We start from the raw sequence: 24,648 nt of genomic DNA, 5'->3' as shown, positions 1-24,648 counted from the left end.
GTTTTAAAGCCTGTCTGATGACTCCCTGGGCTATCATGATCTAATTCATTACAGTATGAGCCTCTCTGTGAACAATGTTTAACTACGTAGCTGCACTGATGTCCAACTTGGAAAGCACTCGGAGAGGCGGTGCCACTAAGGACACAACAAACACTTGTGCCACCCATGTTACACACACCACCTCTCCTTCTCCCAGCTCTCCTCAGCAGAAAGCCCACTGCAGTGCAGGTTGGGATAGATGGAGCAGCTTTAGGCAAGGCCAGTGGTGCATCTGGCAGCCTGCAGGGACAGACTGTCCAGCCAGATGCATGGGAGACTTGGTAACAAACCACAAACCCCTCCAGGCACACAGGGACATCCTTACCAGGGGTGTATCTGGCATCAGAATTTCCCCATCCTCCACCCAGACGAAGGGAATTATCCCAAGTGGACAGGGGTGGTTTCTGGCCTGTCAGCCCTGGAGGTGGGCGGGACGGAGCAGTGATGCTTTTAGGTGGCAAAGGGACCTTCCACAGCTCATGAGCCAGAGAGGTGTTAGTGACTGATCCAGGAGACCATGTTGATTTGGAATCACTGTTTCTGGCTACTAGAAGACACAAAAGACAACCACAATCACTCTTGCTGCAACCATCACCCTGTTGCAAAGCAAAGCTGCTGAATTAAGAGTAAAATCAAAATAGCTGCTTTGAAACCAGTCAAGTTACCACGCTGATGAGACCTCAACACTATGGTTATTAACATCTAGGATCCTCTCGGAGTGTGTGCAGGGGAAGGAACCAGAGCAATTCAAGCAGACATCACCTGAAGTGCTTTGTGCTGTACTGCTGAGGGAAACATTGTAGTTGGAGGCACGAATGGATGACCAGGCACTAGTTGAAGGCAGCGTGGTGTTCAAAGATGAGGATGACCCTGCAACAAAGACAAGAGTCAGACACAGCACACCAGGTCACAAATGCAGTAGGATTAATAGGCTTGGCTGTGCTCCAGCCTGAACACGCCTGCACACTCAGGGGAGGGACATGCACCCCTCAGTGCCCATCCTCAACCCACGGACACACGGTGGCAGCAGGAGCACCCGGAGAGCGCAGGCCCAGCATGCCTGCATGGCTGGGCTGCCAAGGTTCTGCTGCTCCCAAACACCCGGGTGTGCACAGCTGACATCAGGATGCAGAGCACAGCCCACATTCCTGGGACAGCTCCTGCACTGCATCAGCAGCAGAGCTGAGCCAAGGATGAGCTTGGCAGCTGTGACAGGCACAACACGAGGGATAAACCAGGAGAGGAGCAAGCAGCAAACACATCCCAAATCCACAACACAAGGGACAACCACGAGGGCAGCAAGGAGCAAACACAGGGGAATAACCAGGAGAGGAGCAAGGAGCAAACACAAGGGATAAACCAGGAGGGGAGCAAGCAGTAAACATCTCCACGACAGCAGTGTCTGTGTGGCTGAGGGAAGGTTACACACAATTCCCCAGGCAAGCTGAGCATACCACTGTTCCTGTCCCTGAGGTGGTCAACTTCCCGCACAGTATTAATTGAGAGATTGTTTATGACACTGCCAGGAGTGACGTAAGGGTCAGTTTCGGGGTCGATGTTTGGATAACCTTTCCATGGCTCACCAGGGCGAAACTCTAGGAATACAGATGCAGGAAAGAAGCTTATTTTGACTATATTTTTTAAAAGGAAACAGCTGTCTAAACAATACATCTCCTAATGACTGAAAATCCAAAACCTTTTAAGCATTTAATTTACTCGATTTAGCCTTCACTTTATTAATTTAATTTCTGGTTTCTCTGGCAGATACACTTCTCTGTGTACAGTAGAACTCCTGTTCTCCATTTCCATCTGCTGAGAACACCCTTGGTGCCCTTCTGCAGGCTGGGTCCTGCCCACTCCACGTGCAACACTCCGGGAATGCAGGACAAACGCAGCGGAACCGCCTGACGCGCGCAGGGTGGGGAGGGAGGGGAGGGCAGGGGGCAGGGGCTGTACCTGGGGGCCAGTTAACACTGCTAGAGCCATTAGGCGATTTGGCACGGGGCCAGCCGTCCCCAATGGATCCGGGAGGACTGGCTGGCGAATTACTGCTGTTCATAAAGTCGTAAGGAACAAACGGAGAATCTTCCAGCCTAAAACCACTTGAAATAGCACCTGATTAAAAAAAAAAAAACAACAGAGGAGTCAAATATTTTTCATGGTCGGTTTTTATATCCCTATATAAATATATATGAAATCATGCCCTTGTAAATCAGTCATGAAATACGTAACAGCACACTGTCCTCTTGTGATGCCAAGTTATACTGGAGATCATACAGGAGTGTGTAACTCAAAATGAAATGTATCTGAGTAATTCAAGAGAAAACTGTGAGAATAATGTCCCATGAAATCCCTTCACTAAAACAGTACATATATTCAAAGTAACATGTATTAAGCTGAAGTACTGATTCCAGAGGGTAAGAGGATTCTGTGGGACCCCACTTGACTAACAAGATTCTGTGGTGGGAGAGCTCATGAAAGAAATAGCTACAACATGTGAAGGATCTTTAGCTACTGCAAAACTCTGTAGATTCTATTCCTATTCTTGGGAGGCAAAAAAATTAATTTAAAAAATCCCTGGAGACAGAGCAAGGAATGGTTTAAAAGTTATCAGATAGCAAAGCCAGTTCTGCTACAGTTCTGAGGGAACCAGGGATTCCATGTGATACAGAAATTCCTAGCTCTGGTCAGAAAACATCACCTGCAGCTAAAGCAACACCACCACTGCCTGTGGCAACAGTGGGATGGGTTCAGCAGGGCAGTTGCAGGGAACGGCCACTACAGGCCACGGCAGCAGAGGCAGCTCAGAGCAGCAAAGCAGCTGATGCACCTAAAAATACCCCGACAATCTGAGACTGAACAGTAACAGGAGACCAGGGACATTTATAACTATCTTTAGACACAGAATCTTGGGCTATAGACTCAAATTTTAACTGGATGAGATTTCAAGCAACTGAAACAGTTGAAATGTCATATGAATCTTGATTACTGGAATGAAACACAAAGCAACCAAGTTCACCTCCTGTAAAACTAAGGACAGCAATGGTACCAAGTCTAGCCCTTTTAAGCTCTCCCCACTTTCAGAATGCAAACACAGACATTCATAACCAAAACCTGTCAGTATAAATGTCAGCCATGCCCAGAATGTGGCAAATCCCCCAAAATCACCTTAGGACAGAAGGAGATCATACAGGAGAGTGGGAGAGAAAACTTGAAAACCGAGCTTTTGGCTTAAAAATATATGAAGCATCCCACTGGAGATTAAGGTAAACTTAGTAGCAACAGTCACACTTATAGAAAAGTCTGGTTAAAAAAAGAATTCTGTCGAATGTTTCTACTAATCTAATCACAAGATCACTGTGTGAGCACAGTCAGCAAAGCTGTGGCTGCTGTGGTAGACAAGCAGCAAGTTGGCACAGACAACACAATACAAACTGTGACAGCTACAGCGACACAGGAGATATAACCACAGCCCAATCACTGCAAACCTGCACCCGACACCCAGAACCTCACAGTCTGATGTGCCACATCAAGTGCTGCTCAAGGCCATGCTGAACATACCATGTTTGCTGGAGTTTTGATCTAAGGATGTGTTCACAGAAATGCTGTCGACTGTAGTCCATTTCCTCAGCCGAGATTGTGGCTCTTTAATACTGCTCATATCCAGGTTTACATTCAAGTTTGAGTTCATTCCTGAAAGCACACACAGCTTATGAGATACAGACTAAACTTGTCCTTCTGCTCATCACCACTGCTGTCCCAGAAAGCACTGAAGAGCACATTACTATGGTTATGTCATGCTTCCAAGTCTCTGGTTCCGAGGAACATTCTAGCACTTAAACCAGGGAACCCTGCACATAGAAGCTAAGCTGAGCAATGCAAAGCCCTCCCAAGTTCTCAGCTCATGTCCTCATGCAAAAATATCAGTGAAAGAAGACATTAGGAAATTAAGAGAAACTAAAATGTAAATACCTAAAATACGGGGCAAACAGAACTTGTCTTGACTTGCTGTAGCTGTGTTCTGTACTTCCAAATGTTTCTCTGCCAGAAAATCAAGACAATGCCAACCCAAATCAACTCAAATACTTGGGAGAACCAGCTCTTCTGGGCTTGGACAATGTGCCCACATTTTTGACCTTGGCATGCCTGCTCCCTTTCTAAGTCTGTAAGAATCTTGAACTCAGAACTCTACCAGGGTACTTTTCCAGCCCTTCAGATCTATTTACTTCTTTTCTGAAAACAAACTACTACAATGGTTTAACTTGAGGCCAGAGACAAATAGGGAACTTCTCAAATGTCTCCTAGAAACACCTTCCTTCAGCACTAGAAACAAGGGCTTCCTCTTGCTCCTAGTGGACATCCACAGCCATAAAGAAACTGGTTTATTTTTTGAGGGGTTTTTGTTTGTTTTTCTTAAAGGCATGAGCAAGAGTTGGTGCCAGAAAAGCTTCCCCTTGAAAAGCCTCATGAAAAGTGCTTGGAACAGGATGGAGTTTTAAGAAATACAACTATCAACAGCTCAAACATAAAAAAGGGAGAAGTCCAACTGATCCTGTTTCTGACACCTCCCTCTGGCATTTTGCTGTTGTCAGAGCAGTAACTCTGCACCACAGTAACCTTCCTTCTACCTCTGGAGCAGCTGTAGAGGCCAGACCTCTGAGAGTAGTGTTAGAAAGACCCCAAGCTGGCAGAGGGGCAAATCTGTGACCAGGCCAATGCCAGCCCCCAGCAGGCACAGCTCTGTATGGGAGATGTGTGGGCTGAGCGATGGACACCAGTCCTTGGACATAATCCATAATTTAAATACCCTTCCCAGAAGTAATTTTTCATATCCTACTGTGGAAGACTTTATATTGTTTGGTTATATTCACTATTTGCCAGATAAAGGTTATTTTTATTATTAGAAATACTTAATTCTATAATGAATTGGGATGTGACTGCAGAACTGGTCAGGGAGAGAGAAGGATGCTCTGGCCCCCAATCTCTGCTTTGGGTGAGTATCTAGTGAATCCTGACAAATCCCTTCCCTGGACTGGAAACAGGACATGCTATTCCTACCCTTAAGCCTTTATGTGAGGAGCAAGTGTGGCTCTGTGTGCTTGTATCACTGTACAGAGGGACCCCAAAGAATTCCTGTGTACACTGTGGCAGATTCCCGAGGGATCTCAAAGCAACCTTACATGTACTGCAGGCTCCTGAGACGTGGCCACGATTCATGTGAGAAAGCAGCTATGGAACATTATACAGCAATTCCAGCTCAAGGAATGAAACACAAAGGAGTCTGATCTGGGCAGGATGCATCCCTCAGCACAGAGTTTGGCGAGAAAGTGAAATATGCCTTTCCTTAGAACTAACACAGTGTCTCCAATAGCTAAACAACTTCTTTGTATGCTTTGCCCGTGGAATGAAAGCAGAATTGGACACTGATGCCAATCATCACCAGCAGCTCTGAAGCAGCAGCCTGGACTTGAGGCTAGCCACATGCCATCCCTGGTGTGGCACTGTCCCGGCCACTGCCGCTCTGCCTGCAAGCACAGGGACTTCAGCTGCATGTCTAGGAAACAAACTTCTCTGCAAAAGCCAATGAGAATGCAAAGGAAATCAGCCCAACAGAAATGACCCAAATAGAATAAAAGGGAAGAAAAGCAAAAATGAAGGGGAGGAAAAAAATGGGGGTAAGGAACAGAGGTAAGTGGTAAACAGCTGTAGTAAGATAGCATTAAAAAGGGACCTAAAGTAAGAAGAAAATATACAAGCCTGGAATTTCTGAAGTAGAAATTGGACAGAAGCCTGAAAACATAGGGAGAAAGAAACAGGAGATGCTTGTGTTTATAAATGTTCAGACATTTTGCATGAAATGAGACAACAATTCTTTAAAAATGCAAAGCCAAAAGCCTTCTTTCCTGGACAAAACCACTAACAGGCAAGGCGACAGTTTGTTCTACCTTTGCAATTTCAGAGCCACTGAAAGCATTTTTGAAATCCCAAGAAATGTGTCTACATCAATGGATTCTCTGCATGGATTCTACTTCTTGAAGTCCTTTAGGTCCAGGAATCAGGACTTTGTATCACCCAGGGAATCCAGGGGACAAAAGGAGCACTAAAAGGAGCCTGTCACTCCTTAGGACTGTAAAGTATTCTGCACTGAGACAAGGACACTCACCGGGAATGAGTGTACTTGGGGAAAAGTTCTTCAGTGAACAAGGGTAACTGGGTGAACCCCACACAGAATTACTACTTCCACTAAAATGGGAAGTGCTGACAGGGTTACAGTCATTTTCCAGGAGGAGGCAAGGGGAAAAGCTGTGTGTCACACAAGCACTGACCGACTGCAGGGGACCCACCTATAGGGAAGCTGCTGAAAGCATTGATTGGTGACGGCCCTTTCTGCAGCTCAGGAGTAGCGTGGGGTATGACATTCTCAAGGAAGGATTTCATGGAGGGCTGATGGAGTGACTGCTGTTGAGAGGGTGGAGTTTGCTGCTTCATTAACAGGTTTGGATCAAGCTGACGGGACTGTTGCATCATCTGTTGCTGCATACTAAGAGATCGACCCTTAAAAAAAACAGAGCCGTTACAACATCAATGGGCAAAAGCTTTTCCATGTTGTAAGAAAGAGAATGAAATGCACCTTTGTACTCTGTGCATCCTGCACAGCCAAACCCCAGTACTCAGTCCCTCCTCTAAAGCCTGTCAAACTCTGTCCACCCCTGCACACTTCAATACAAGCCACAGCAAGAAATGCAGCTCAGGATGAAAAACAGTTACAAGGAGAGTTTGAAAAGTGAAATTTAAGATGTTTCTTTACCTGCTGCTCCTGCTGCTGCCGACCCCCAGAAGGCATGCTCCTCTGAGGCTGAGCCTTCTGCTGCTGAGCCAACAGCCGCTGCGAGACAGGGGGTGAGGGGTTTAGGAACAGGGACAGTGACACCAGGCTCACACACCACACCGAGCAACCAGCTTGGCTATCTTACCTGTAACTGGGAGATCTGAGAAAGCTGGTTTAACTGGGACAGTTGATTCAACATGGCTACCTGTTGTGGGCCAAAAAGTGGGCTCAGGCCACCGCTGTTTGGTGCATACTTCAGTAATGATACTGGAACCTGCAACACAGGGCCAAGAGTGACTGGCTGTTAACAGGTTTACTCAGTCCAGAATATGTAGAATACTATAACCTCAGGTCAACAAATGCCTGGTTTCATCAAGCCAATATCTTCCCAAATATTTACAGAATAAATGTCAGCAACACCAACAAACAAGGAACAATTTTCTGAAGCAGCATTTAGATAGTTTATACACAGTGTGTTTTCTGTATCACTTACCTGAGGGGATAGTAATGGAGGAGGCACTTGAGCACGTGGATTAGGCTGAGATGAATTAAGAGGTTGTGCTGGAGGCTGCTGCATGCTCCTGGGCTGTGCTGCTATATTCCCAACACCAAACACACTGGGATTGCCATTCTGGGGAAAGGATGGGCAGTCAGTGACAATAAACCTCTTCTGCTGCTTCTCCCACCCCACACATTGCAATTTCAAGTTAAACATGAATCAATCACACAGGCAGCTACAACGTTATATCAAAAGGTATTAAATGCTGTCAAGTAACATGCCAAGGATATGCACACAGCCTTACCTGTCTAACAGAATTCAAGCTTTGCATACCCAGCCCTGTTAGGGAGCCCAGGGCTTGGTTAGGTAGTGCATTATTTGAAGGGGGAAGCTTCATGTTTTGATTGGACATAAACTGCATGTTTTGGGACTCGTCTGCTACAATGCCATCCTGATGGGACAGACAAAACGAGGTGCAACAACCAGCCAGCAAGCAAGTAGAAGGGAGAAACCATTGCAGGAGCAGAAGGGAAGAGTCACAGGACAGTCCAGCACCAGCAGGAAAATAGGCAGAAAACAAAAGAGATCAGGTTAGTCATCGGCACCGCAAAGGGCTACAGAAAGTGCTTAGTACGATGTATCAGTGAGTTAAAAAGAACAGACCATATCTTATGGATTAACCAGACAGCCCTCAGTCCCCCCTGCACTACCTGCAGAAAGCTCAGGAGCACACAGGTAACTACTCAGAACAAGAGTTGAAGGAGTTCAGCAGTGTCCCCCCGTAAGGCCCCAACTGACCTTATCGAAGTAAGGACCGCGATCCATGGAAGACTCTTTGGGAATTTGGGGACGAGAACCAGGGCCTTTGCCAACCACACGATTGTAATCTCCCACACCCAGGCCGTGCTTGTCCATCTCCATCCGCTTGTCCTGCAGTAACCCTGGGGATGGCACAGACAGGCGGCTGCAACACCCACCAGTCCTTCAGCCTTCAGCCACACCAACACCAGCCTTGTGAAGAGTGACCTGACACTGCTCTCAGACAGGACACTCATAAAACAAACATCAGTTTAGCTTTGGACTCTCTGGGCTTTACTGGAAAGGGAAAGGAAATCCTGTGTACCAATGGCTACAGACAACTGGAGACATGGAATCGGCACCAACAGATTTTGCAAGGCTTCACACAAATATTACTCTCAGCTGTCTCTTAAAACCAAGAATGTATAATTGCTTCAACTTGCAATGATTTAAGTATCAGGCTTGCCATTAATATTGAAATCTAAAACTCAAAGAACAATTCCTTTACCCAACAGATAATGAGCCCCAAAGTGAAAATACCCAATTTTGAAGTGGAACAAGGGGAGAGTAACTACACTAAAAACTACAATGCTGCAATTAGTTTTAGTTAAACATTCTATCATCATAGTATACTGTTATTAATGCATTAAAGAATTATACTATCTTTTATTTGCTAAAGAAATTGTAACAGTGAATGGATTCAAATAAACTATAACTGCTCCCAAGTCATTTTACACTCAGGTTTAAACGTTTCTAAATTTCAGTATTAATTTAGTTCTTAGAACTGAACACATGCTTCGAAGAATGAACCCAGTGAACGAGTGTGGGATTTGGTACATTTCTGTTTATACTCAGTGGAGGTGCCCAGAGGGCAATCAAGATATTTATATTACAAGAAACAAACCCACCACACTCTGAAAACATTCTCTCATGTCATTTTAACATATAGAAATAGGAATAAGCTTAGTTTGATACATGGCCAATATTCCTATAGCAACCAGGTGATTCTGTGCGCAACATTACTCACACACACAAATACTTTTCTCTCCAAGGACATTCCTTTTCTTTAGGGAAATATATACTTAACTATATATAGCTATATATATACATTATATATAATTTTAAAAATGTAATTTACAGAAGGATATAAGATAAAAGAGAGTCTGGAAGGAAAAGCAATAAAGCCCAGCTTGGTTCTGCTGTTCTTACCTCCAGACATGTCCATCTTATTGCTCTGTATGGTTTCTTCTGGTGATTCTCTCTGAAATAATAAAATAAATCACAATTATTTAATAATAGCATTTTTAAGATAAAACAAAGATTCCTACACACTATTACAATTCAAAACTGCAAGAAAGAAAAATCGAGACAATCAGATGCTATTTTAAAGCATTTCCTCCCTTCCGTTGCTATCCACTCAAGAACAGGTTCCCTCACCAGAACTCCTACGTAAATGCAGTAAAGCATCAGGCTATGGCATGAATACCTGGGTGGTGGTTACAAAACCCCTTTCCATCAATACAGAGGTCTTTTTGTAATGAGAATGCACAGGAAAGGGATGGGTGACAGAAGGGAGACAAACACAAGTAGAAAACCACGATGAAAATGAACACTTGGCAGCTGAGCACTTCAATGTGTGTGTATTGTAACAAGCCCTGTGGAAAGGCAGCAAAGCCAGACAAAGGCAAATACTTACTGAAAAACTGAGATTTGTGAATTGCTTAATGAATGGATTGATCCATGTTTCATCTTGCTTATTTCCACCTTTCATTATTCCCTTAAAAACAGAAAGGAATTCCTGTGATTCTCAGATTCCACTTCAATTACATCACAAAGTGTTAGGAATGAAAATTAAAGTGTAATGTGTAAGTCCAGTAATCCCTTCTGACTTAGCTTTCAGAAATGACATCAAGCCTTGCTCCGAGCTGCTCCTCACCTTTGTGGGCATCTTTTTCATGTAGGGTGGCCAGTTTAACGATGGGTTAGCTTCTTGTGAGGAACTGCTGTTCCACATTCCAATCTCAACATCCTCCTCTTCCTCCCAGCTGGTCTGACGACTGCCAGTCAATGGCATATCATCTCCACACCAACTATCTTGCATAGATTTAGGCCCTGGTTGTGAAAAAAACCCAGCACGTGAACATTTCAGTAGCAGCTGCTGCCCTTCACACCAAACAGCTCGATGCCTACTGCAAAGTAAAAACCCCTCGAAAACATGAGGCTTTCACAGAGGTATTTCACCCTTCTCAAACACACTGAGAGCACTCACCAGGTTTATTTGGAGGCTGCTGCCCAAGAGAAGCGTTTCCCCAGCCAGAGGTGCCTCCTGCATCGCTGACGGGCTCTCCCCAGCTCGTACCAGTGTCCATGGGCTTACCCCACGCTGAAGTCCCGTTATCTACAGTAGTGGCTGGAGTAGAAGGCTCTCCCCAACCTTTGCAAAGCAGGGCGAGTTATTGGCACAGTTTTGAACAGGATTTTAAAGCTACCTAAAGAGACTCAAGTGTTTTGCCTTTTCTAGATCCTGAACATACAGTAAAAAGCACGTGAGCACATATTTCCACTTTGTGTGAGGGTCATTATTAAAACTGCAAGCTGTTCCATAAATAGAAGTAATCACAAAAATACAAATTTTGTATTTACAGAATTACATTCTGATAATACAAATTTCTAAAATATTAAGCTAAGAGCTGCTTGTTATATCTAAGTGACCCCATCTGGGAGTCGAAAAAGAGACAGAGCACAAAATACTTTTTATGCCCCATTAAGTTCCCCTCCAAAATCGTTATCCACTGCTCATGAAGCTACAAGACCAGAAAGTCTGATCCCAAACCCTTATAAACCCACCACCGTTCATTCTGTCCTGCAGAAGCTCAACACCTTTTTTTGAGGGCTCATTGGCAAAATTAAATTTTAGCTGGTTTAGAATGATTTAGAAAAATAATTCCAATCCTCAGACACTATTTTAAGTATTTCCTGTGTTCCCACTCCCCAGAACTCAAGCAGAGCCGTTTAGCCCTTATTATTGCAGTTATTTAAAACTCGAACAGATCTTCCAATCTGTACAAAAGCACTGTGAGCAATGCTGTTCATTTCTTTAAGAAACAGAAAATGTACTTCACTGCCACTTTGCCCTTTCCACTTTGAAACTAAAATACTGTTCTATAAAGCAAGACTAAGAAAGTGCTTTGTAATCAATAGAAAACATAAATTTGGGTAAAAGCCAGGCTTACCAGAACCCGAACTGCTCTCCTTGCTAGACATGGCACTTGAAGACAGTAGCTGCGGATGTACCTGTGCTTGCTGGTCTGAACTGCTGCTACTGTTTGGGACATTTTTATTCCACATATTCACATTTTTGTAGTTGTATTTGCTTGGATCACCCCAAGCAGAAGTTCCATCATCAATCTCCATTTTCCGGCGTATGGATTCGGGGGATGGCTCCTCCCAGCCCGTGGGCTCTTCCTCCTTTGCTGGGGCTGGCATTGGCCCCCCCAGCCAGCCAGACCCCGGGGATTTGTTCGCGGCAGACGGGGCTCCCCAAGAGCCAACATCTTGTTTGTTCCACTCAGGAGAATTGACTGGCTTCGACGAGTCCCCCCAGACTTGAGGCTGATTGGATTTCGGAGGGTCTCCCCAGCCCTGGTTCTGATTAGACTTTGCAGGCTCATCCCATCCTGAAGAGTTGTTTGGGGTTGCATTATTGCCTCCCCAAGTAACAGAATTTGATTTACCTGGCTCATTCCAACCAGACACGGACCTGTCGCTGTTGCTACCTCCGGAACTGGATTTCTTTGCCTCACCCCAATGGTTACTTCTAGAGTTTTCACCCCAGCTATCACCAGCAGACACTGCCCAACCCTGGCTGGCCTTCTGTCCATCTCCCCATCCCTGCTTCATCTTCGGTGTGTCATTCCAGGATGACTTTTCCTCTTTGCCACTTCCCCATGATTGATTGCTCTTGACCATTACTGTAGCAGCAGAATCTTCTTCCCACCCCCCCTGGCTGTTTGACCCTTTGGAGTCTCCCCACCTTGTAGCAGACTTTGGATCTCCCCACCCCGATACAGATGAGGTATCGTTATTATTAGGGCTAGGTCTATCCACACACCCCCCTGAGCTGGAAGTCTGTGTCACAGAGCCCCCCCAGGCCTCTGTCCCATTGTCAGTTTTTCTTTCACCCCTCGGTGATGTTTCAGTATCCCAGGCAGTGTTCTGTTTGATTGGAGTCTGTCCCCAACCAGAGTTGGAAAGGACACGTGGATCTAAGTCAGTTCTGTTCACTATGCTTTGGAGTAATGTATGCTGGTCAACTTTCCTTCTCTCTCGGTTCTGGCCTTCCACAGCTGCTCTGTCTTCATGGCACCCGGTGCTCTCTGAGCTCCCCTCGCTGTCCCCCGTACCTGTTTTGGCCCATGTGCTACTCTGCTCAGCCATCTGGGAGGCAGCAGAGCTCTGGCTGTTGAGATCATCCTCCTCAGTAGACTTCCATCCATTTGTAAACTTCCTGCTGTTTCCATTCACACCTTCATTGGAATGCTGATTGCTAGGCAGTTTGCTCCATTCCCCGTTGGAAATGTTGGTGCCAGTGTTTTGTGCAGGGTTGCCCCATCCTCTTCTGCTCCCGCCAGCACTCGCACCATTCCCGTTTCCCCACGGCACATTCTGGGAGTTGACTGTCCCTGCCTCCCACACCCCTCCGCCTTTATTCCCGTTGATTTGAAAGTTAGTGCTGCCAGGCCCGCTCCCGCCCGGCTGCATTAGAGTTGCATTCACAGTGTCACCATTAGCTTGGCTGTTTGGGCCTGGACATTTGTCTCCAGAGTAACTAGAACCATAGGCACCCCAGGTAGTACCATAAGAGCCGCCAGTTTTGGCCTCACCGTTGCTCAGGTGAGAGATGGAAGTGCCATTTGCCACTGGAGAGGCCTGAATCTGAGAATGATTCATTGTGCTCACGCGCCAGGCCCCGGGCCCTGCAGTGTTGGGCAGTTCGTTCATCTGCACCGAACCAGCAGAGTTTGGTAAACTAGAGGTCATAAAGTTAGTAGTGTTATTTGGTCCATTCATTTCAGTGTTAAGGTTTTGAGGTTGCCCACTGAATGAAACATTCCTTGTACCATTTACTTCAGAATCACAACTTTCCTGAAGGCTTCCCCAGGAACCGTGGGCTGAGCCACCCACTTTCGAGTTAATACTCTGGCTGTTGGCCATCTGACCTATGGTACTGCACTGAATGCTTGTGCCAGGACTCCCACTCCCCACGGACCCTTTCAGGGCATGTCCACTGTTCTCCAACACAGACCAGGCACCATGGTTGCCATTTGAATTCAAAGTGCTTGGATTTAACCCTCCATTTGATGAAGAGTTTATGGTGCCCCAAGCATTCATTCTATTGTTGCTACTTTCAGATTTGCTGTCAGGAGCATCCACAGAAACTTGACATGTGCTTATTATGGATCCATGGGATAACCCCCACGGCCCATTAATACTTCCATTGCCCACATTATTGCTGTTGCTACCAACCACAAACTTATTCTGAGACCCATGTCCGATGCCATTGCGAATGCCATCGCTTTCTCCGCCTGTGCTCCCTGAAGCCATGATAACGAGGTTCCGCTCCGACCCAGAGCTGGAGGCAGAGTCAGTGTCCATACATTCTGAAGTCAGCTCTGGGTCACTGCCAGTGATTGATGGCCATGCTTCTTTGTCAGAGCCGTCTACGATAACTTTATCCCAGTTTGTGCTGGAGTCACTATTTGAAGAGACTGGTCCCCAGTGAGAATTTTCATAATGGGATCCTAGACCACTGTGGTTCAGATCTAAAATGAAGAAGGAAAGCCCAAGAGCATTATTATGAGTTTAGTATTATTACTTCATTAAGCAGAAGGAAAAAAAAGTATAAAGATATTAAGCCAGGAATTATTTTGCTTATTATTTTGCATCTGTTAAAACTACAGTCATGGAAAGCAATGGAGAAAGCTCTAAGTACAGCTGCCCAAAGGTTGTCACATACAACCCAGAACATCTCCCAGCATGCAGAGCTGCTCTCACAAAAACCTCAGAAAACTTCAGACTCCTAAAGGTCTTTTTCTTCCAGAGCAACGTTTTTTTAAAAGAATACTCTGTATCACCATATACGAAGTATTTTCTAAAACACATATACATGTCAAAACCCACAATACTAAATAAAACCCAGAAACACACTAAAAGGCAGAAATTCCAAGAGGACATGGCCCTGGCCCAGTACCAACTGCTGTGTGACAGCAGCCAGAGAACACACACCTTCCCACGCCCATTACAGACATTGTATAAGAGTCTTCAGTACAAGTAATTCAAGGTATTTTCTTTTATACAACAACAACTTGGCACAAAACGCACAAGACTCATCTGAAGTTCTGCTTTCAGAATGCACTGACACACAAGTCTATTTTTAATTAATTTTTAATCAATATCAATATTACTCATCCTACAGTGAAAAAGAATTGAGTCCAAGACCCTGGCTCCCAGAGTTGAAGCAGCACAAAGCATGGATCACCCACTGCTCCTCACACCTGGCTGGAGGGAGCTGGGGGGCCCAGGCACTCAGCTGAGCTTCACCTGTGGTAAATCAGTGTGAGAAAGCAGGATGGTGGCTCAGCAGCTTGGAACAGGAGGAGTGGGAGAGACCCATGGCAGGCAGACAGAGTGCTGTGATAGTGTCTGGCAGCTCCACAGGCCTGGAGAGCCACCACCATCCCTGGGAGAACTGGAATTCAGCTGGGCATAACCCAGAACCTGCCGATTCACGTGGTAGTACAAGAACACTGTCATGTCTGAGCAGCAGTCCAACAAACCTCAACCTTTCAACTCTCACCCTGGTATTGTTAAAAAAGACATTTAACCTGTACTAAGAGACTGATCAAAAAGCTGTGTGCACTCCTAGGAGCGAGAGAACCAACAGCATAGAACAAGATCCTGCTCACACAAACATCAGCCCAGTAACACCATCCCTTTTAAAAGCAACACAAAGGCACACAGATGGCAAACAGCCTGAACTCAGCACACACAGAGATACAGGTTAGGACTACAAGGGAAATGGTAGAACAAACCCTAATTTGCACAGCAGCAGAATACATAAAGCTTTTGTTTATTAAAATTCTGTTACCCTAATTTAGCTGCAATGCAGTTTGTGCAGAGTCAATCCACCAACAGCATGCAGTGATTAACTTCCACTCAGCCAATTTTCTCCCATTACATACAAAACTACTTAGACCAACAGTCTTTCTCCTAGACATAAATATGTTAGTTCTTGAACATTCCTACCTGAACCTCCCCAACTCATGAACTTCAGAGACTAAGGAAACAAATACTGAACAAGCAGATATTAGCTATGACTTTTGTATCTGGCAGAGACCACAAACCACCCTCAAAACTGAAAAATGACATGTAGCAACACACTGCATTTGGTGCACAGCACGAGGAGCCAGAACAGCCTACTCTTGCTTTTCTTCCCAAAACTATTTAAAGTTGCAACTGAACTTTTGCTGCTTAAATCCTTGACAAAAAAACATTTACACAAACCTGAGTTACTTAAAATTCTGTAATCTGCTAAGATTGCTTTCAGTAATTTGTAATTTAATGCTTTCCAGCTATGAGTTATACTGCAGGAAACATTTGAAAAAAAATGTATGTATTTAAAATAGCAGTTTGTCATCACATGGGCTAAAATAAACAGGATTGAGAAGCGTAAATTAAGAAATACCTGAATCTTGCACCCTCTGCCTCCTTTTCCTGCTCCAGCACACCTGGCACCCCCAGACTGTCAATACCATACCGTGCCAATCACTGTACCTTTGGGCCTTATGAACAAAGGCATTTTAGCAAACACAGTCCTGAGCTTTTAGCAAACAATCAAGACATGATTTCCTCCACAGTGCGACACGTCTCTGAGAGGAAGCACAAGCTTGCACAGATTATTCAATACCATAAAGAGGCAAGTCAGCATGGAAGCATAAACGTAAAAAAACCCGGTATTTTAATGCTAAGGTGACAAAAACTCTTAGTATGAATTCTGACTTAATTAGAAAATCAAAACTGTTAAACCAAATTAGTATGCAATGGCACAGAGAAAGTATACTGCAATCATTCACACACCCATGCCAATGGAAAGCATAAGCAAAGAATAAAAATAAAAACAATAATTATAAAAAAATCAGACAAAATCGTGTGAAACATGTAACTACCACAAACACGTAGTGCAAAAGCAGGTGAGATGGAAGTAGCTAACCTGACTGGTTAGGGGAGTGGCTCACCAAGTCCCGAATGGGAGGCATGCCTACAAAAAAAAAGCAAGAAAATCACAGAAGTGTTACTTCAGCAAATGAGAGAACAGTCCCCAAAGCACTCACTGCTGTAAACCCAGTCCTTAGATGCCTTTTTCAGGGCAGGTTTCTCTCAGACCCAGCTCAGCCTCAACTGTCTGCTCTGAATCACATTCCTCATGCAGGGAGCAGGGACATGACAACAAACCCAGCCTGGGGATGTCAGCATTAGCAATTCTGTCACTTAGCTTTTAAACACATTTCCATTACCACCTAGTTGTTACACATTTGGGCATTTAATCAACCAATTTAACATGCCCTTAAAACTTTGATTTATACAAAAAAGGGGAAGAATTTATAGTCATCGAAACCAAAACCAGTTCATTTTGGACTGTACTGACGAAGAAGTTGAGCGGTCAGCCCTGAAACTTCAGCAAGTTCCTCTCCCCTCTCTGAACAGCACATTTGCTCCACCTCCAAGTCAGTACTGTGCTGCCTGACTGAGCAAACAGCAACATCTGAGTACGGCCCAACGTTTATTTAACCTAAGCACGTGTATAACAATCCATCATTTACCCTCTTTCACATCCTCCTCCTCCCCTGTGTCACACAGGCACTGTATGAAATCAAACTTCATCTTTCAAACTCACAAATTTTACAGCTGGAGACCACAACTGTTACACTGAAGGCAATGTTCCCCAAATGAATCTAACCTCCATCACTACTAAGTGCAAATCCCAACTGCTCCCTTCTTCCCTGACTCCTCCAATAGCTGAGAACCGCCCCCAGGTTACAGGAGGGACCCTCTGTTCCCAAAGGCTCTGGCTGGGACACAACTTTGTGGCTCTGCTGTGAGATGCACCGGGATAAAGGGAGACGGGAGGAATCCAAACTGGAGCCCTGCCAGTAGTCCAGTGGTGCTCTCCTGTTCTGCTCTGGCCACAGTTGTAAGCAATTACTGCTGGCAAATACTTCGGTTCATGATAAAAATCATTTAACTGTGGAACAACCACCAGGTTATTGCAATGTGTTCCAGAGGTGAGCAAACACCAGGGCAGCCATCAACCCTTCCTTTCATGTGAAGTTTGCACATGGGGCATGTCAGTGAAGCCAACAACTAAACTGGTGAAAGTGTCCTGATAAAGAGCTACTTATGGAGATTTCTTAAAATAACAGTCTTGGCACTGGCCTGGATATGTTTCAGAAGCACTACAAGGTATGAGCTTCATTAATGTGTCTTTACTAAAAGGATATGCCAAATGTCCTAAAAACAGCAGGAAAAAACCCAATCCCCAGGCCTATCCTTTCTTCAGCTTTACTTCTAGACACAGCATGTTGATTTTCTAAAAAGGAGACAACTGTTCACTCAAAACACAGGTAAAGAGATGGGGATTAGACCACTGATATAATTTAAACATTCTCCAATACCAACAACTTAAAATCTTAGTATGCCCAGGGCAATTAAAGACTTTAAATTCAGCAGCAGCTGCCTGCATTCCCTGGCTTTTACAAAGCACCTACCAAACCATTCCAACCTGGGAAAGAGATCCTTTCAGGAATGACACATAAACCCACAGCCATTCCAAATTCCAGCAATTCTGACTTCAACACTTCAAGCCACAGTTTTTCTTTTAGCCCTAAAATACAGATCAACCCCAGTAGCCATTAAATAATGCTAAAAAAAAAAAAAAAGTCAAGAAGTTATTCCATTAAGGTATCAAATTTAACCCCAGTGTCCATGGATATCCTGTCTACATAAGTGACCTACAGATCAGTCAGATTGCATGAGATTTTTGATTTCAGAGGTAATAAGGAGAGTACCTGGAGCTGCTGGTGGAGGCTGAAAGAGGAAGTAGGGAGAGTGAGTGAAACTAAGACAGGCAAACGACAACAGCATTTCCTTTCAGATACAAAGGTGTCAGAAGACATTTGGCCCTGCTGGACCAGGGCCACCTCCACCTCACCAGCAACGCATCAGACCAGAAATTGAAACCAGGACAGAAATCCAGTACGGACAAATTATTTGCCTTTACATTATCATCTTGTCTATGTTTATGAAAGAACACAACAACACATCCAAGCCAGATGTTGTTCCTGGTTATTCTAGGGAAAGAGACCTTCCAAGCACACACGTGGCACCAAGAAAGGAGACCTGAGTGCCCAACCTCAGATGGCAGTTCTGAGTTTTCCTGGAACACACAGAACACCAGGAACAGAGCTCTGACAGGGACAAAGCTCTCACAGGAGCTACAGGCAACACAGACATTTTCCTAAGGTGACAAAGTGATCTGGCCAACCCTTCTCTCCCTGAAGGCTCTCAGAACATTGCTGGTTCCAGCTGGGTGTGGTGACACACCATTCAAACAATCAGGGCAGCTGCCCCAGACACCAGTACAGCCCTGGGACATGCTGGCAGTGCCCAGCCCGAGGGTGTCCAGCCACACCAGCACAAAATCAAGGAAAACTAAACAAAACTGGGAAGAATGCAGTACACAAATGGGAATCCAGCTAATTATATACTGGGCTGGTGTTCACAAAAGAAGTACAATGGAGAACAGTACACAAATCCTCTGGATACAACTGGGAGACTTACAAGGCTGTATAAGCAGTAATACTTCTTAAATTAGTCTATGTGTGAATTTTTACTTAAATCACCCCTTTTATTTAAATCACCTTGCTACACAACTTGACCAGTAGAGTACACATGCTGCAGGAAAAGTTTCCTCTTAGAGGCAAGTTAATGAAAGGTAACTTTAAACGTCACTATGGACAGGAACATCATCATACAGGAGAAGCAAAGAAAATAAACTACTTAAAAATTACCTATTGCAATGGTAAAGAGTTCTATCAATATGTTACAGAAATAATACTGGAAAGTAATATGGGAAACATTCCTCAAGGACTCATGGATAAACTGCTTCCAGTTTTGTTTACTTTCATTTTAAATGCTGCTTCTTCAAGACTCAGTAAGAGAACAGCTCAAAATTTAACTCAAACTTGAAATATCAGGGCTATTTTCCGGGTTTCTTCTTTTTTTTTTTTTTTTTGCTGAAGGGGCTGAGAGTCACATCCTTTGTGGTCTATAAAACACTAATTTTGAGAAACACTGGGAATTCAGTAAAGTCACAGAAGAAACTATTTGTGGGAACAAATTACATCATCACTGCTATGTGCACATCAAAATATAAATACAAGTATAAAAACAAGAAAATATTTGTCAAAAGTATTAAGCATTGGCACACATTAATACCAAATCCCTTTGAAAAGCTAGATCCCTCACAGAAAGTTACTTTTTTCCAGACAAAAATAAACTACAATAATGTCCTGTAAAATTAACTGAACTGCATGTTTGTGCAGTCACTGAACAGCACATCCTACATGTGTAACAGGCAAGTTCACCTGACTTAAAAGGCTATTAGAAGGAATGTATAACAAGCCAAAATAACAAAAGATGACTGTACTTAAATAGCTGTAAAGGTAAAAGTGGATCCACTCTGTAATACAATCAAGTTTCAGGTGGATAAACTGAGAAAAACTCTGACCTGACAATAAAAGACAATTCTGATATCCTGAACAAGCTGTACCCTGGCTGGATCTCCACGTATGAAGTTAGAAAAGAAAGCAAAATCTCAAGGTGCTGTTCATAATCACATAAAGAGATGTGCTGGAAGGGACTTTGAAGACCACTCAGTTCCACTGCCATGGGCAGCAGGGACACCTTCCACTATCCCAGGCTGCCCCAAGCCCTGTCCAACCTGGCCTTGGACACTTCCAGGCTTCCAGGGGCAGCCACAGCTTCTCTGGACAACCTGTGCCAGGGCCTCACCACCCTCACAGGGAACAATTCCTTCCCAATATCCCACCTAACCCTGCCCTCTGGCAGTGTGAAGCCATTCTCCCTTGTCCTGTCACTCCATTCCTTGTAAATAGACACTCACCATCCTTCCTGTAGGCTCCCTTCAGGTACTGGAAGGCCAAAATTAGGTCACTCCTGTTCTTTTCTCCAGCTGAACAATCACAACTTCCCCAGCCTTTCCTCACAGCAGAGCTGCTCCATCCATCTGATCATCCTGGTGTCTCCTCTGGACTGGCTCCAGCAGCTCCACGTCATTCCTGTGCTGGGCCTCAGGGCTGGAGGCTGCTCTGGGGTCTCACTTGAGCAGGGCAGAATTCTCCCCTCCCCTGCTGCCCAGGCTGTGGGATCAGCCCACCTCTGGGATGGGTCCTAAAGACCCTTCCTTATGAGATGTGTCTATCAAAACTGGATGCAAAAAAGGTGTTTTGTACCACGACCATACTTGGATGAATACTGAGGACAAAGACCGGAAATCTGGAGCACAGCAGAGGTCATACTGGAATCACCACCTGCTCCAAACCTGCCATGCCTGCCATACACTGCTGGTAACAGAGAGCAACTGAGACAAGGGCTGAAGCTTCAGTACGAAACCTGCCCACAGAGGCCAAAACCATCCTGCAACATTCAATATCAAGCTCTGACACAGGAAAGGATCTCCTCATGCTACAGCTTACAGTGGAAGTTTAAGTAACATCAGCTGAAATATTCCCCTGATAACTGAATTTAAGCTACTCGATTTTAGCTAAAGGAAAACAAGGTACCTGCCCTCACCTGGCTGTTTTTTGCTGCTGTTGGGCACTTCTCCGTTGGTCACGGGCTGGTTATTGGTGCCAGTGCTGCCTCCTGACTGGCCGTTTAACACTTTGGGAGTGGATCCCAGGTTTGCAGCTATCACTGGTAACTGCTGCCCTCGTTTCAGAAGCTGTTTCTGTTCCTGGTGTCGGAATCGCGGTGGTACTTCCCGAGGAGGGTATCGAGGCAAGGGCTGCTGCTGGCTGCTGGCTGGGGCCCGCTTGGCATTATTAGTAGTGCTGGTTCCTGTGGAAGTGCCGTTGGAGGTGACAGGCTGGGGCTGGCTTACACTTGTCTTGGTTTGTTCTGGCACTACCCCCACCCCCAGGAAAAAGAAAGTGGGACAAAGTTATACATGTGAACAGCAACTTAAAAAATTGAAGACTAAGTCAATATTATTAGAGGTGTTTATATATGATGTAAGGGCAGCATTTCTTCTGATTCAAGCTGTAACTCATCCCTGAGGAAAGGCTCTGTTATCCCTCAATCACACACTTTCATGGCACAGAGCTGGAAGCAGGAATATGCCTTGCTATCACTAACCAAGTTATCTCAGTTACAGTATGCTACTACTAACCAGCTTTCTACAGCCTTTTGCCTACAGATCAGCACTATGCAGTTTATTTCAACATTTAATCTTTTTTTAGGAAATGTTTAAGTGTTAAAAAATTAAGTTTCCCGCTTAAGTGTTACATATAGAAAACTGCTCCAGCCTGGCCCAGAAAGAACAAGGGGCAAACAGGACCTACAGGACATGTTGCTAAGGCTTCCCTGCTTTAACGAGCCCAATATCCAAAGGGAAAGTTATTCATGCCCTCAAGTGACTACTGCCAGCAGGAACGGCTGCCAGCGCAGGGAACACTGCACGCAGCCCGACAGGACAGCGCTGGCACTGGGAAAATGCCAAATGTGCAACTGCAACTCCAAATTATCTCAGTCCCAACAGCACAGCCCCGGCAAGGCCAGGGGAAGGTCAAATCATCAGCAGAGGTCACAGGGAACACACCAAAGCCAGCACACCCTCAGCTCCACAGCCCACCCCAGCAGCACCAAGCAGGGCCAAGCACGGGGCAGGTGTTGGGAACAGGCGAGTCAGCCGGACCACCAGGTAGGAAGGCACTCGGAGCTCCTGGTGTGGGACTCTGCTGCTACTGCCATCCCTCCCAGCTGCAGGTGAGCTCTGTCCCTCCCTCACAGTATCGATGTTAATGTACTTTTCAAATTTCTTGTATGAGATATCCATAAAGTGTCTTAATATTTATCGTGCAGCTTCCCAAGATACCTCAATACTCGACAAGGACCTCCCTCAGCACCAGGAATGTTACTACACAACTGAAAATTGTAGTTTTCAGGGGCTTTTAAAAATATTTCAAATATGTTTAAAGACCATTTTATCATTCACTTTCAGGAACCAAGTCATGGGAATATTTGGAATACAAACAAAAAATAAAAACAAACTCGAGCTTTTGTTTAAGGAATAAATTTGAATGTTGTCAGTATTACGACATAATTTCTGTTTATTTCTACTTTATATATTCTGAAAAATATGAAATAGAAGCCTTTAGAATAAAAAGTCACTGAAGAATCAGCATCTGAGTTGTGTTTTAATGGAATATTGCATTTTGGCTGCCTAAGGGAAGCAGAAAAGAAAAACTTTGGAGACCTCCTTGTTTGACAAATAGGTGGGCAGAAGTCTCAGGGTGAGGACACCCAACTTCAGCTGCCCCTGCCAGGGCCCCCAGCTCCCCCTCAGGCACAGCAGGGATCCAGCTCTCCCAGCTCACAGCTGACTGGAGAGGGACAGAACTAAGGACAGGAAGGGCCAGGACACAACTCAATTTATTGTACAGAGCACAGCGAATAGAAGGTATTGAAAGGCCATTAGATAATCTGGGAAGTTGATAAAGATCACAACCACCACCTCAGCTTTCCTCAATTTAAGCTGTTCCCTATATTAAGGGAAAGCAACTGATTCCTTGCAAAATATTTTGATGCACATAATGAGACAAGAAATTGTGATTCTGACTTCTGGTTCAAAACTGAACTTAAAAATACTAAATAATATTAAACAAATCTACTTCATTTGGTCCTTCTAAAACTTCTTGCATTATAAATAAAGTAACTGAGAGTGACTAAGCTCTGAAGTGGGGGGGAAGAGGTGTTATTTAAGCAAACTGCTTAGAATTTGTTGACAATTTAATGCAGAAGGACTTTGCACTTTTCTGTGGTCCAGGTACTGCAGCAAGCTCTGAAATTAAAACATATTTGTTCATACTCCTGTGTAACCGGCACCCAAACCATAACTTCTGGTACTCTCCCTGTGCCTCCTGCCACCCCAGCTGATTCCACGGACGACCCTTTACAGCCTGGAGCACAGTTCAGCTGAGCTGAGAGTGACACACAGAAACCCTTCCTGCAGCCAGAGCATCACATCCAGCCACCAGAGCAGTCCTGGGGCCACAGCCCCACACAGGGACACGCATATTCCTTCAGCCTCTGGCACAGACTACTTGAGCTCTTTTTTTTTCCACTATCACCTTAAGCAGAAAATACAAATACACCTCGCTTGAAGAGATTTTAATATGGCATACAGCACCCGGTAACATGGTCACTGAGCCACCTCTCCTTCCCTGCCACTTCCACTCCTGTACAACTGCTCCTCTGGGGTAAAGCGAAATAATTTCCATCTGACATTCCCTGGACACCCAGACAGAGCTGCCAACAGCATGCCCAGGGCAGCCCTAACACTTTACTTTCCTAATTAAAGCTACTTTAAGACCAAGTGTGTTAGAACAGACCCCAACGGACCTGCAGGAATGCGAATCACTTTTTATTATCAAGAAGTGCAACAAATAAACCAGGTACTCTCTGCCCAGCCAGCCCTAAGGCACAGCACCGACAGCACTTCTCTAACAGTTTATGAATATTATATTTCTCATATATTCTAAGCATTCATTTCCTTAGCAAATACGGCAATTCTATCTACCACGATATCAGCAAATTGTATAACAAATCTGCCAGGTCCCAGGGCTAGGCTATAGAATACGCAGAGTCCACAATTGTATGCTAATTTTCAACTGAAATTATCCAAAGTGCAACAGAATTCCCTTGCCTTTGCTTCCCTCAGAACCACAGAGTAAGTTTTAAGCTATAAAATTAATCCTGCCCAACATTTTCTGCTCCACAACTTCTCAGAAGACTAAATAACACATTAATATTCCAATATGGCTACTATGAATTCCAACACCCCTAAATCGTTATCTTAATATTTTAATTTGCTCTAAACAAGCTGCTTGTTAATAGAAGTTTGTTCTACACACCAGTATTTTATTTTGAACTGTATTAAGGCAGAAAGATAATATTAACAGACTTACAGTTTATCACAGTTAATTGACTAGCAACAGCAAGTTTACAGAAACTAGTATTAAAAATGACAGATTTTCATAAAGAACAAACCTGCTGCAAACCCTCAGAGCAGGGGATGGTGGAGTTACAGTTTACAGAGAGATTCCAAAGAAAGACGCTTCCAACT

The 24,648-nt window shown here is 44.6% G+C and overlaps 1 protein-coding gene across 14 annotated transcripts in view; it reads right to left on the bottom strand.

The window, feature by feature from the left end:
• The window catches only part of TNRC6A (trinucleotide repeat containing adaptor 6A), a 59,014-nt gene that overhangs the window by 3,578 nt on the left and 30,788 nt on the right, over nucleotides 1-24,648 (bottom strand). For 4 of the 14 annotated variants that reach the window (XM_048321389.1, XM_048321378.1, XM_048321383.1 and 1 more), the window contains 19 exons: nucleotides 21,096-21,428; nucleotides 16,435-16,482; nucleotides 11,399-13,987; nucleotides 10,435-10,599; nucleotides 10,102-10,277; nucleotides 9,862-9,942; nucleotides 9,375-9,426; nucleotides 8,166-8,308; nucleotides 7,672-7,818; nucleotides 7,362-7,499; nucleotides 7,014-7,142; nucleotides 6,848-6,925; nucleotides 6,384-6,594; nucleotides 5,797-5,829; nucleotides 3,601-3,732; nucleotides 1,996-2,154; nucleotides 1,494-1,634; nucleotides 802-909; nucleotides 365-586 (listed from right to left, as the gene is read on the bottom strand). In XM_048321389.1, the coding sequence (XP_048177346.1) occupies nucleotides 365-586; nucleotides 802-909; nucleotides 1,494-1,634; nucleotides 1,996-2,154; nucleotides 3,601-3,732; nucleotides 5,797-5,829; nucleotides 6,384-6,594; nucleotides 6,848-6,925; nucleotides 7,014-7,142; nucleotides 7,362-7,499; nucleotides 7,672-7,818; nucleotides 8,166-8,308; nucleotides 9,375-9,426; nucleotides 9,862-9,942; nucleotides 10,102-10,277; nucleotides 10,435-10,599; nucleotides 11,399-13,987; nucleotides 16,435-16,482; nucleotides 21,096-21,428 (5,085 nt within the window). The remainder of the gene's footprint in view (nucleotides 1-364; nucleotides 587-801; nucleotides 910-1,493; nucleotides 1,635-1,995; nucleotides 2,155-3,600; nucleotides 3,733-5,796; nucleotides 5,830-6,383; nucleotides 6,595-6,847; nucleotides 6,926-7,013; nucleotides 7,143-7,361; nucleotides 7,500-7,671; nucleotides 7,819-8,165; nucleotides 8,309-9,374; nucleotides 9,427-9,861; nucleotides 9,943-10,101; nucleotides 10,278-10,434; nucleotides 10,600-11,398; nucleotides 13,988-16,434; nucleotides 16,483-21,095; nucleotides 21,429-24,648) is intronic. The other 10 variants (XM_048321381.1, XM_048321385.1, XM_048321379.1 and 7 more) reach the window with 9 other exon arrangements.

Source organism: Corvus hawaiiensis, chromosome 16 (assembly GCF_020740725.1).
Source record: "Corvus hawaiiensis isolate bCorHaw1 chromosome 16, bCorHaw1.pri.cur, whole genome shotgun sequence".
Lineage (NCBI taxonomy): Eukaryota > Metazoa > Chordata > Aves > Passeriformes > Corvidae > Corvus > Corvus hawaiiensis.
This window is presented reverse-complemented; position numbering and strand designations above follow the sequence as displayed.